The 12,858-nt window shown below is 35.2% G+C and overlaps 1 protein-coding gene across 2 annotated transcripts in view; it reads right to left on the bottom strand.

Annotated features, from left to right (window-relative positions):
- Positions 1-12,858, bottom strand: part of ATAD2B (ATPase family AAA domain containing 2B) — a 145,537-nt gene that overhangs the window by 30,255 nt on the left and 102,424 nt on the right. Inside the window, exons 20-22 of one of the 2 annotated variants that reach the window (XM_007455492.1) lie at positions 12,295-12,430; positions 10,103-10,284; positions 6,193-6,352 (exon numbers count right to left, since the gene is read on the bottom strand). In XM_007455492.1, coding sequence (XP_007455554.1) covers positions 6,193-6,352; positions 10,103-10,284; positions 12,295-12,430 — 478 coding nt within the window. Of the gene's footprint in view, positions 1-6,192; positions 6,353-10,087; positions 10,285-12,294; positions 12,431-12,858 lie in introns of both variants that reach the window. The other variant, XM_007455491.1, reaches the window with a different exon arrangement.

A 12,858-nucleotide genomic window follows, 5' to 3' on the forward strand; every position in this document is an offset into this window, starting at 1 on the left:
AAAAAAAAAGAATATGCTCCATACAAGAAGTCTATACAGATCCTGTTCTCAATCAGCTTAGAGTCTAAAATACAGGATAAGGATATGTAAATAAGTAATCACTCCAGGAAAAAAAAGAAAGGAATAAGTGTCTCAGAAAAGTCACATAGTGTTATGATTCCAAGACAAAGGGATTACTTGTAACTGGAAGGAAATCGGAAAAAACTTTCATGAGCATAGCATTTAATATTCCTTGAAGGATAAGTGGGATTTTAAAAGATAAGCATGGTTTTAAAAGTGATGCACTAGGTTTTCTTGTATATAACTTACATCTCAACAAAACTGATTTAAAAAGAAAGAATGAAAAAAAGAAAAAAGAAAGAAAGAACTAATGTACACACTCTCAGCAGAGGCAACACATTTAACAAAGGTACTGGAAGTACCAACAGTAAGACTGAGACTTAAATTGAGAATTGGGACCCATATTCCCTTGAGGAGGGTTCCTTCTAGGCCCCCCTCTCTTTTCATTCTGTAGACTACGACTGGACTGCCAGGGAATTCCCCACAAGTGAATCTTAATTGGTCTTCCAACCTCCATCTCATCATTCCCTTGACCTTTGATACTGCCTATAATACTATACTCTTAAATGCAAATCAAATCAAATCACTTTCTGTCTCAAAACCACCCAGTGGCCCCTTATCATCTAAAGAATTAACTCTGAAATCCTTACACAGGATCAAATGAAGATAGGGAACTTAGTATGACATTTATGCAGGACTCCCCGCTAAGCCTTTAGGCATCTCTCAGGCCAGAGCTGCATATCTCCAGCACTGAACACAATTTACACACAGAAAATATTTCATAAATGGATGCTCAGTAAATGGAGATTCAGTGAGTGGAGAAGTGAGTGAATTTCTCACTACTCCTCCACAGACACTCTACTTTCCAGCCATATTCTTTTTTTTTTATACCTTTGTACACTACTTTTCTCAGCCTAAAATGAATGCCCTTTTTAATCTCGATCATCTCCAGTGTCTTCACCTCTGTGCTCTACTCACACTGTACATATATCTAATACACACCTTATGAAACTGCATTACAATCGTCTGCTGCTGCCTCAAGACAAAATTCAAAATCGCCACTTCTATGCTATCTCTACACCTTAATAATCTATTACAATTACCAATAGTTAGATATTTGTCATTCCTATAAAACAGTGAGTTTCTAGATAGAAAGGACTGTGGCTTATTTATTAACTGTTATGGGCTGAACTGTGTTCTTCCCCAAAATTCATATGTTGAGACTATAACCCCCAATATCTCAGAATGTTACTGCATTTGGAGTAGAGACTTTAAAGAAGTAATCAAGGTAAAAGAAGGTCATAAGAGTAGGCCCTAATCTAATCTGACTTGTGTACTTATAAGGAGAGGAAATTTGGACACACACAAGAGACACCAGGGGTGCACGGACACAAAGAAAAGACCATGTGAGGACACAGCAAGAAGGCAGCCTCCGAAAACAAAGGAAAGAGGCTTCAGAAGAAACCAAATCTGCCGACACCTTGATTTTGGACTTTTAGCCTCCAGAACTATGGGTAAATTAATTTCTCTTGTTTAAGCCACGCAGTCTGTGGTATTTTGTTAAGGAAGTCCTAGCAAATTAAAACTATAACATATAGCATAAGATCTGTCACATAGTAATTATTCAATATGTATTACTGATTTTAATATCTCCATCTCAAGAGACAAGGACTGTCACAGTACTCTAAGCACTCAGCTCAGTAACAGCACATGATACTTACAAATACTAACAGAAAATATGAATGAGTTTGACTGAAGCATAGCCCATAGAGGGCTCCAAAAGCTGAATCTGTGAGCTTTATTCCTAAACAACCGGTGCAAAACAGAAGATTTTGAGAATACCACAAGACTAGGGCTGAAATTTCATCAAAATTAGCTAAATGAGGGTATGTATGTGAATGCACTTGAGGGCTAGAGGGGGCATGTGGTACAAGACAAAGAATGGGGAACAGTTAAACATAAAATATATCACATATTTATAAGATAGTAATTAGGATCAAATATCTGATACTAGTCACATTTAGAACCTACAAACTAAAATTATTCTGGCTAACATATTTAATTTTTGTCCACTTTATCCTCAAGGGAGAATCTGGGTAAACACTTAGGCCACATGTACAGCTTCCAGAATGTTGGCTTTTGTCTTCTATGTACATGCTAGTTTTTTTCCCCAAATGGCCAAGTGTTCTGCAAAACAGAACACTGTAAGCTTTCAAATACTCATGGGAGTTTGTAAAAGTAATACAACATTCATGTAATTTCCACTTGCTACACAACAGACCCTGAGGTTATTTTCCTAATACATAACAAGTTGTTCTGTTGCTAAGAAGAAAAGAAAGGCTGAAGATATGAAAAAATCTGAACAGAGCCGAAATCATGCTTTTGAATTATATGACACATTTTGCATCTAAAACAGTGGAGAAATGAAGTTACAAGTGTATCATGTCAACTCTAACTGTGAGATAGAGCCATATTCTTTGATTATACAACTGCATTCTGTAGTAAAAGGTTATTATGCACCAGAAATCATTGCTTCTTTCATAAAAGCAATATTATTTCAATGTGGTTATAATTAAGTTACATGGGGTGGGGTGGGGGGAGAATCTGGATTGATCCTTTCTACTGGCTTTTTCTAACCGCTCAAATTCATTTTTCACTATCAGTCCCCAGATCTGTTCCAAAGTAAGATTAAATTTTAAATGTGGTCCAGGGAATATACTAATAAGCACAAAGTACATAGGGTCATTCTAAAGCAAATATGTAGGTACCCACTAAGGAAACAATTTATAAACAATTAAAGCATAATTTAAATAATAATGATAACAAGAATAAATATATGAATGACTAATCTTTATGGAATACTTCTCACATCTCAGGCACTATGCTAAGGGCCAAACATATTCAAGTTGAACCACATGAAAATGGCAATTTCGTAAGGTTTAACCTAATACATTTTCTCATCTAATCCTTACAACTACCCAGTGACAAGAGTACTATAATTATCCCTATTTTCAGATAAGGGAACTAAAATTTAGAGGACTTAACTTGATCAAGTTAAAGAACTAGGAAATAACACTAGGACTGAAGCCCAGGTGTACATCCAAAGCCCAGGCTCTTCTTACCTACTGCACAGTTTCAGTAACCTCTATGTCTTGAAAAACTAACAGGATGAGAGTGTAGGCACTCAAGTACTCTCACACACTGCTCAAGGCCACTATATAGACACTTGTGCAACTGTACCTTCACCAAGAAGGCAGCAAGGGAATCAAAGGAGACTGACATCCAGCTCATTCTTTACCAGCCAAACTGTGGCCCTGTTGCAGATGCCATCTACGCTGAAAAGGAGATTCTCTCAGTCCCACAAAACTGCTATACTGGTTAATAAGTGACTCTGATGCTGCTAGAAGATTTTTTAAATTGTGAGAAAATTTTAACAACACAGTTTAAAAGGCTTAAAAGAGATTATTATATAATCTTTGATCCAGAAATTTCACTTTAAGGAATTTATCTTCAGGAAATAATTAAGGATATACATAAACTTTATGCCATATTCATCAGTGTTATAATAGAGAAAAAAGCTAAAAAATCTAATACTTCCAACAATAGGGTAGTAGCTACTATAATACATCCATATGATAAAAATTATATGGTAAAAATACATTAACTCATAACCTTTTCACAAAATATTACATGAATGAAAATGTTTACAAGAGTTATATTTTCATTTTAGTAAAAATATTATTCATACATGTATTTCATATATAATATCTGTGCATGTGTGTGTGTGGCAGAGAGAGAGGGAGGGAGGGAGAGAGGGAAAGAAAAAGAGAGAAAACACTAGGCAACAGGATTATAGGTTGCTTTAATTTTCTTTGTTTTTATCCTCATAAATTTTTCTACATGATATACAGTGAAAAGTAAAAAAAAAAAAAAAAAAAAAAAAAAAAAACCCAAAAAAAAAAAAAAAAAAAAAAAAAAAAAAACCCTAAACAACAACAAGATATAAATGTCCTGATACAAAGCTTAAAAACTGTTAGATACCAAGAGTAGCTATATAAAAGTTCATTCTGCCTCTTAACTTGGAATTAAAGTATGCAATTTACTGTGGTCTAAACTAAGACAAGAAATACTTAACTTCATGTAGAAATGAGAAATCCAGGTCATTCTAACAGGTGGCCTGAGTTAAGAACCACTGCCCATAAATACAGACATAAAGCAGAAACTGTATTCTGAATATCTTTAGATAACTGAAAGTTTGCGTTAGTTTTTTAAAAATAAAAAGCATCTTACTTGTATATCATCTGTGAAGAAACAGAATTCTCAACAGAGTGAGAAATAGAGTAATGACCCCTGCCAGCTGGGAAAGGGCCTGGCACTATCAGCCAGGCCTTGGTGTATTCATTTGAAACATAAAAACAATTTTAGGGACTTCCCTGGTGGTCCAGGGGTTAAGAATCTGCCTTCCAATGCAGGGGACGCAGGGTCCATCCCTGGTCGGGGTACTGAGATCCCACATGCCTTAGGGCAACTAATCCCACGTGCCGCAACTACTGAGCCCGCATGCTCTGGAGCCCACGTGCCACAACTAGAGAGAAGCCTGCACAATGCGACGAAGATCCTGTGTGCTGCAATTAAGACGCGACACAGCAAAATAATTTTAAAAAATGAAAAATAAAAAAAACATAAACAATTTTACAGAACACCACTCTGTGACCATGATGGATCAAGATAAAAAGACCACTCCATAATCATGTCTGAACACAGACAAAAGTATGAACACTGTCCTAACCACAAAAATAACCAAATATAATCCTATCCTGGGTAAGATGAATGACTGCCGCTTCTTTACCAATCACAAGTTTAGCCTTGCTCCATGCTTCTTGCCTTCCAGGTTCTTAAAATACCTAGTGCCCAAATTATTCCCACTTCCTAAGAGCATCTAATCCACTGCAAAGCCCTACTTCCTTAAACCCTCCCCAAAATCACTTAATGCTAGCTCAAATCCTATATGGCTCCCCATGATATACATTCTCCTTTATTACAATGTATCAATAAATTCATCTTGTTTAACTACAGATTATTTCTGGAGGTCTCCCCTGGAGGGCATTAACAGAGTTGGGACTACAGATTTGAGTACAGGGTGGGATTAAGAGTAAAATAATAAAATTATATAAAAATACATGCAGTCTATAGAACAGATAACGTCTATCTACCTAAAGGGGGTCTTTTGATAAGTAAACTTATCCACAATAAGTTTCCACAAATTCGAAATTACCAGTGTTTATCAGCACTGGTGATGTTGACTAAATAAATAAATCTTAAATTCTCAACTATTCAGTTTTCCATTTTACCTGAAAAAAATAAGAATCTAAGTATAAAAAGTGAAAGGTAAATCAAGAAACTAAACCCTGAACACAATACTTAGAATAATAAAATTCTCTAATCTATTATCTAATAATTTAATAAATGGATTAGCAAATATTATATATAGGATGGATAAACAACAAGGTCCTACTGTATAGCACAGGGAACTACACTCAACATCTTGTGATAAACCATAATGGAAAAGAATATGAAAAAGAATATATATATATATGTATAACTGAGTCATTTTGCTGTACAGCAGAAATTAAACACAACATTGTAAATCAACTATACATCAATAAAATTTTTTTAAAAAGAATAAAATCCTCTAATTTAAATATGTAATTTAACAAATGAATTTAATAATTAAATATTTAAGTATATTATTAGTTATTCATCAAGAAGTTTCTAGGGCTTCCCTGGTGGCGCAGCGGTTGAGAGTCCGCCTGCCGATGCAGGGGACACAGGTTCGTGCCCCGGTCCGGGAAGATCCCACGTGACGCGGAGCGGCTGGGCCCGTGAGCCATGGCTGCTGAGCCTGCGCGTCCGGAGCCTGTGCTCCGCAGCGGGAGAGGCCACAGCAGTGAGAGGCCCACATATCGCAAAAAAAAAAACAAAAAAAAAAACAAAAAAAAAAAAGAAGTTTCTAAATACAGTAATATGTCGTTAAGATTAATTTATCTATCTGAAATATAGGCAAGCTTTATTTAAATTTTAAACTATCTTCTCACTGATCACCAAAGTCAACCTTGCCCAGTGCATCCTTACCTCCTGGGTCCTTATCTGGATTGTACTCTAAAGCATTGCTACAGATGAGGTCAATATCTTTCAGGAAATCCTTAGCAGTCAGGTAATTATGCTTATCAATTTTAGTGATTACTGTTGATAAATCCATTGGTTCCTTGATTACTTCAAGATAATCTGAAACCTAAAACAGGATATTTTAATGAAAATTACTTCTGAGATTTCATATAATCTACTCATAAAAACATAAAAGAAAACCATACAGTTATTTTAAAATTAAATCTAGATATCTAGGAAATAATTACAGATAAGGATAAAATTATAGAGCAATTTATGCCACTAAAAATACTATGTCATACTTTCCATGAAAAGCTTCAGTTTCAAGTCACATCTAAATCAACTCTGAAAAGTTTCTCATCTTGAAATATGAAACAAACTGTGTCAGCTTTTTTTTTTTTAAAATCCTTTGGATACACCTGAGAAGAAAATGTATTGGTAAAAATACCCAATAAGCATCAATAAATGTTACCTCAAGAAAAGAATTTTTTAAGGAAAATAAAAAGAAACACAGATTTTTTTTTTCTTATTATTAGAGATGTTCTTGGGTAAATCTCTTTAAAATCTCTAAACAAAAAAATTATCTGTCTTTTTCAGTTTTCCAGGATGAATCGTTTCATGGAAAGAGTTTTCTGCTCCTTTGGATTCATTACAAACATTCTGAGTCAACTGTATAACAAAAGTAAGTATTGCTTTCATGACTAGAAAAAATTTACTGGCCTTGTCCCTAAATATAAACAAATCTACAAGCAAAAAATACATTTTGCTCAGTGTGATTTTCTGGGAGATAACCCAAAATAGAGATATTGGTCATGACTGCCCAATAAATTGTATGTTTTATATCATTTGACCAATAAGAAAGCTCTTCCAACCTATATATCCACAGGTATACCTTGTTTTATTGCACTTGCCTTTACTGCACTTTGCAGATATTGCATTTTTTTTAGAAATTGAAGGTTTGTGGCAATCCTGTGTTGTCAGATCATGGTTAGCACTTTTTAGCAATAAAGTATTTTTTAATTAAGGTATGTACATTTTTTGTAGACATAATGCCATTGCATACTTAAAGAAGACTACAGTATAGTGTACACATAACTTTTATATACACTGAGAAACCAAAGAATTCGTGTGACTCACTTTATTGCAATATTCACTTTACTGCAGTGGTCTAGAACTGAACCCACAATATCTCCAAGGTGTGTATGACTGCATTGTCTTCCTTAATGCAAATCTCAAATCAAGTAATTAGGTGTGACATAAACACAGTCTTAGAAATGTCTAATTAGTCCGGGACCAAATTCTGGGAATAGGGTAATTTTTGTTCTATGAAACTAAAGGCTAGTTTTCTCCATTGCAGATGGCACTGATGCTTTTTTTTTTTTTTGGCCTCGGCATGTGGGATCTTGCCCAGCCAGGGATCAAACTCATGCCCCCTGCATTGGGAGCGTGGAGCCTTAACCACTGGACCACCAGTGCAGTCCACTGATGCCTTTTTAAAAATTTACATACTGAATATATATTCATATGAATAAATACACATATATGCATATACAAAAACATATGCATATATATGCACATACATATTATTTATGTTTTTAAATTTTTAGGTAGATGTGTGTGCATGTTTTAATTTATTTTTCATTCTCTAGGAGCTAAAAAGCCAGCCAATCTCCTTATAGGGGAGATAGTGGAGCTATACTCGACAAGGAACAGTTCAGAAGGTATTAGTTGGATCCTTGGCTCTGACAACTGACATGTATTGTGTACACGTGGAAAACATTTTATAAACTTTTGCACTATAAAAATTTATATTACTGGGGCTTCCCTGGTGGCGCAGTGGTTGAGGGTCCGCCTGCCGATGCAGGGGACATGGGTTCATGCCCCAGTCTGGGAGGATCCCACATGCTGCGGAGCGGCTGGGCCCGTGGGCCATGGCCGCTGGGCCTGTGCGTCCGGAGCCTGTGCTCCGCAGAGGGAGAGGCCACAACAGTGAGAGGCCCGCATACCGCAAAAAAAAAAAAAAAAAAATTTATATTACTAAAGACCATAAAATTTTAGCACCTATGCTTATTTAAATTCAACACTTATTTTCTAAACTTTTGTTTCCTCTGCAATTTGCTTTGGAATTTGATAAAGTTTTTAGACATTTCAAATTCATTATTTTAATACAAGTTTTTGTGTTTCAGGTTATCAAAATGTTATTTTAGTTTCCCCTCTCTATCTGTCCCAGAGACCCCTAAGTTTTCAGCCTTAAAAGTAAACAAAGAAGCAGTAGCAAAATGAATCTGAAAAAGAAAAGGAAAAAGAGAAAACATCATCCTAAAATTAAAGTTTTAACTGGCCAACATTTTCTATCCCCTCCCAGTGCCTTACCATCATTTATAAAACTTTCAGTCTATCACAGATGGCATTTGAAATCTGACAATCTCTTCTGGTTAGACAGAAAAAGTTTTCCTGGACAAAGGCAAAACTGGTTCACTCCCAGCATAGGAGGCTTACTTGGGGGCAAGTCCCTATCAATTAAGTGTCAGAGTTCCCATACCCAATTTGAAAAAAAAATAAACATTTATAACAATCTTTAAAGTGGGCTGATAGCTTTAAGACTTTCTGAAAATACCACGAGGGAAAAAATATGCTTCACGAATATAAAATATGTATTAATTGCAAGAGCAAATAGGCAAGTCCTGTTATTCCAGTAGAAAAAGATTGACAGCTGTGATATAAAGAATGTGGACTTCGAATTTTAAGAAACAGTGTGTGCTGGCTGCGTCACTTGCCAGTAAGCCTCAGTTTCTTCAACTGCAACATAATAATGACCTTGTGGGGCTGCTGAAAGGATCAAATGGCTAAAACTATGTATTGTGGATAAACATACAAATAAAATTAAACACAGTCCCTTTATTCCCAAAAAGGGGAGGTGGGGGGAATAGATATTTTCAGGTTTTCCAAGGGGAAAAAACATAATGCTAGCTCACAGGCATAGATGAGGTAATGATTCCAAAGGAATCTGCTCTGATCCAAGAGTACAGATTTCACAACGAGGACACAACATTAAACTCTGCATCACTTCATAATTCAAATGTAAAAAAAGATGAAGAAAAAAATTAAAACTAAAAACACCAAAGCTGTTCAAACATGGAGTCTGAACTATAAGAAGAATGCCAGTAAAGACTGCATTATGTGCATCCACACACTATATTATCCCAGGATAAAACAAAACAAAATAAAATTTATTCTACAGTATTATAGTAGATTCCAAATGGAAAATTTCTTTTCTCATCATCACAAACCATGCTCCCACAAGGACACAAAACAATACACATAGAAAGTGAGAAATTTTCCACTCGGAGCAGAGAAAATTCTTGGAGAGAAAAATAACAGGCTGTGCTTATAACCTCATAGAGCATCTTAGTCACAGACATTTCCAAAATATGAAAGACAAATTTCAGGTTTCTTAGCTACCTCTTTCAGTAAGGAATACACAATTTGGGAAATGCCAATTTTAATTGGTATTGATTGGTTAATACCAATATTCTTTTGGAGAGCAGGATTTATCCTGGAATAAAAATAGTCTAGTATGGACATTTCACTAAAGTAACTTTTAATCCTCTTCTTAAATGAAGAGTAGGAGATCACAAAGATCAATACTAATCAAGAGGACATATACAAATTGTCATTAATTTCATCCAAAAGTCACCAGATGTTTGCTGATGACATTGGTAGTTATCACATGGATTAAAATTTTACAGGCTAGGGGTAATATTCATCCATGCCTTTGTTTTTTTCCTTCCAAAAAAAGATGTCAACATTTTTTTCTTTTAGCCAGTTCAACTTCACTGTTTGCACACTACTGAAACAAGACCTCTTCAATATCCACCGGTTTGCTGAAGATGTTAAAGCGTTTATCTGTGGCCAGCCTCTTGGTTACATCCCTGAGAAACAACCGCAACTCTCTTAAAGTATTTTCCTCCTGGTCCTCCATCCGAATTTTTTCTGATTCTGATAATTGACGAGGTGGAGAAGGCAGAGCAAGTGGAAGAACTTCCATAGCACAAAGACCTAAAGAAAGTAGAAGAAAATGTTAAGATTCCAACATGGCAGGGTCAGGACCTCAATTACTTTTCTGACACTCTCTCAAAATGTTTTTTTAAGAAAAGGAGAATTCCAAATACATGTGAACCATGTGAATTCAGCAGGTAAAAATTTGAATGGAAACCAAAAGTACATTAGGGAATAGCTTTACTTTTATAAAATAACTTACAGCAGGACGTCTTTAAAGCACAAATGATATGATTTTAAATAATCTGATTCTGAGATATTATTTACATACAACTTTAAGAAAAAGATTTCAAATCAACATAAATATCTTCAGGTGAAGTACCTGTATACTGATTTGCTGAAGTCAACCTTATTTAAAGACTGTTTCTCAAAATGACATTGCCTTATATGCATGAAATTTAAACGGGCAAAGAATAATTCTTTGATCCTTCCCATTCCCAAAGACTTCTACTGTTAGACAAATCTCCTACCCTCATATTCTTACTACAACACAGTTGGGATAGTAAATGGCACCTGCAGGGAGTGGGAAAAAAAAAGTAGTAACTAAAAAAAAGAATCCCAAAGACATGAAGATGGAAAACCCAGGCTTAAGTGTGATATATGAAATCTATGGTATTCACTATCTACTGTAAAACAAACAAAACATCATCTTAGAAGGTAAAGTATTAACTTGCCTAACCATAATGCTCTCTAATTCCCTAAAAGATTTTCCTGATATCACAATGAAGCTCAGGATTAAAATCCTAAGTATTCTCGCCAATTTCTAAATAGCCCCTAAGATGAAAAATGAAAGTCAACAGGAGCAACTCAAAAAGAAAAGAATTATGTTCAGCCTTAACACAGAAAATTCAGATCTACGGGACTAAAATATGTCTAGGAACATGCAGGATACTTTATTAAAATGAATCATTTTAATAATGAAATATTTTAAATGCTGTTATTTAGATTAACAGAAGGCAACAACCAATAATCAGAAGGTATAACTTCCATGTTGAATATTCCAAAGTTTCTGTGGGGAAAACCCCACAGCTATAGTCATTTGATAGATGGTCATCTTAAAAGCACTGAGAAAATGTGAAAAGGAACCACTAAAGGACAATAAAATTATTAAAGTATTGGATAATATAGCCACTGAAAAACAAAGAAGTATGAAAAAGCAAGGAATTAGCACGGATGGGAAATGTATTTAATATCCTATAAGAACAGCTACGAGAAACAAAAAGCAGAACAAAAAGAAAGAGGCTTAAATTTTTTACCAAACAGGACTGCTATTTTCTAGAAGAGGATGAAAGATTAATAAGCAAGGGGATCTTATCTTTTTTGCACCTTTAGTATTAGGAAAAGAAACTCTCTTTTGCATGACTTAGCATGCAGTCCTTACTTAAGTCAGGGGGCTGAAAATCTAATTTTGAGGCCCCTCTTAATGCTATTAGGCCCAAATCCAAGAAAACTCTAATGCTTAAAGAAAGCCATGATAGATTTCCAAGTGTCTAGCATAATATAGCTAACATAATAGGTGCTCAATAAATATTTGAAAAATCAATCAATAAATAAGATAAACCAGAAAAGGCAAATGTTCTAACCAGTTCTTGGCCCAACAAAACTACCCTGGCCCAGAAAGCAATAAGCACAACACCTGTTGTTCACAACCTCATAGTTCCAGTCCTTAGTACTTAAAGTGACTAAAACACAGCAGAACCAAAGACATTTTCTATGACTTTTTGAGCCTCAGAATGTGAAATCTACCAGAGCATCTGGACTGAAGTGATAAGGAGACTACATAAACAGTCACTCATTAGTAAAGCTTTAACAATGAGGCTGTACTTCCCAATCTCCTCAAGTCAGGTAAACACAATGGCCACTTCCACATGTGTTCATCTAAAGTTAAACAAAACCTGAAAAACTGTCTTCATTTCCACAAAGAAATGGGTTTTTTAAAAAGATGACTCCAAGATAGGGTATCTCTTAACTCCAACCCACCCATTTTCCTAAAGGCTTTAGGAACTTTACCAGTGTGTTTCCTTCGTGGTGGAGCCATTGAGGCCTGATTGAGAATCAGTTCTTGGAAAAACTTTCTTCTGTCCTCTTCAATAGGCCTTTGAATATACAAGACCTCTTCGTACTGTATTCTAAAGATACATTTAACCTACACACATACACACACACACAAAGACATTAAATATTTAGAGAATTAAAAGCTTACATATTATACCAAATTATAATTTCTTCAACTTCGGTACCATTTTCAATGTTCATTGAACATTCACAAGCGGTTAAGGTTAACCTAGTCTTAGGCTATGCTGTTGAGAGGTTCAACCTCATGGAATAAACAAGAATGAAAGAATGATCCAGTTGTTCAAGTCATTAATAAATTATACTATAATATAAAAAAGGACAGTTGATTGTAATAGTCAGATGGCAACAATCTCAAAGAGCTGTTGCATAAGAGCTGAAAAGTAATTATCTACAGCCTATTTACAATAGAGAGCTGGGAGGATGCTAACAACATTGCCTTATCTTAAGCGGTTTCTGTGTGCTTCCTATCCACTAACTTCCCTTCCTGGGCTCTTTCCC

This window comes from Lipotes vexillifer, unplaced genomic scaffold, assembly GCF_000442215.2.
Source record: "Lipotes vexillifer unplaced genomic scaffold, Lipotes_vexillifer_v1.1 scaffold131, whole genome shotgun sequence".
In the NCBI taxonomy this organism is placed as follows: Eukaryota; Metazoa; Chordata; class Mammalia; order Artiodactyla; family Lipotidae; genus Lipotes; species Lipotes vexillifer.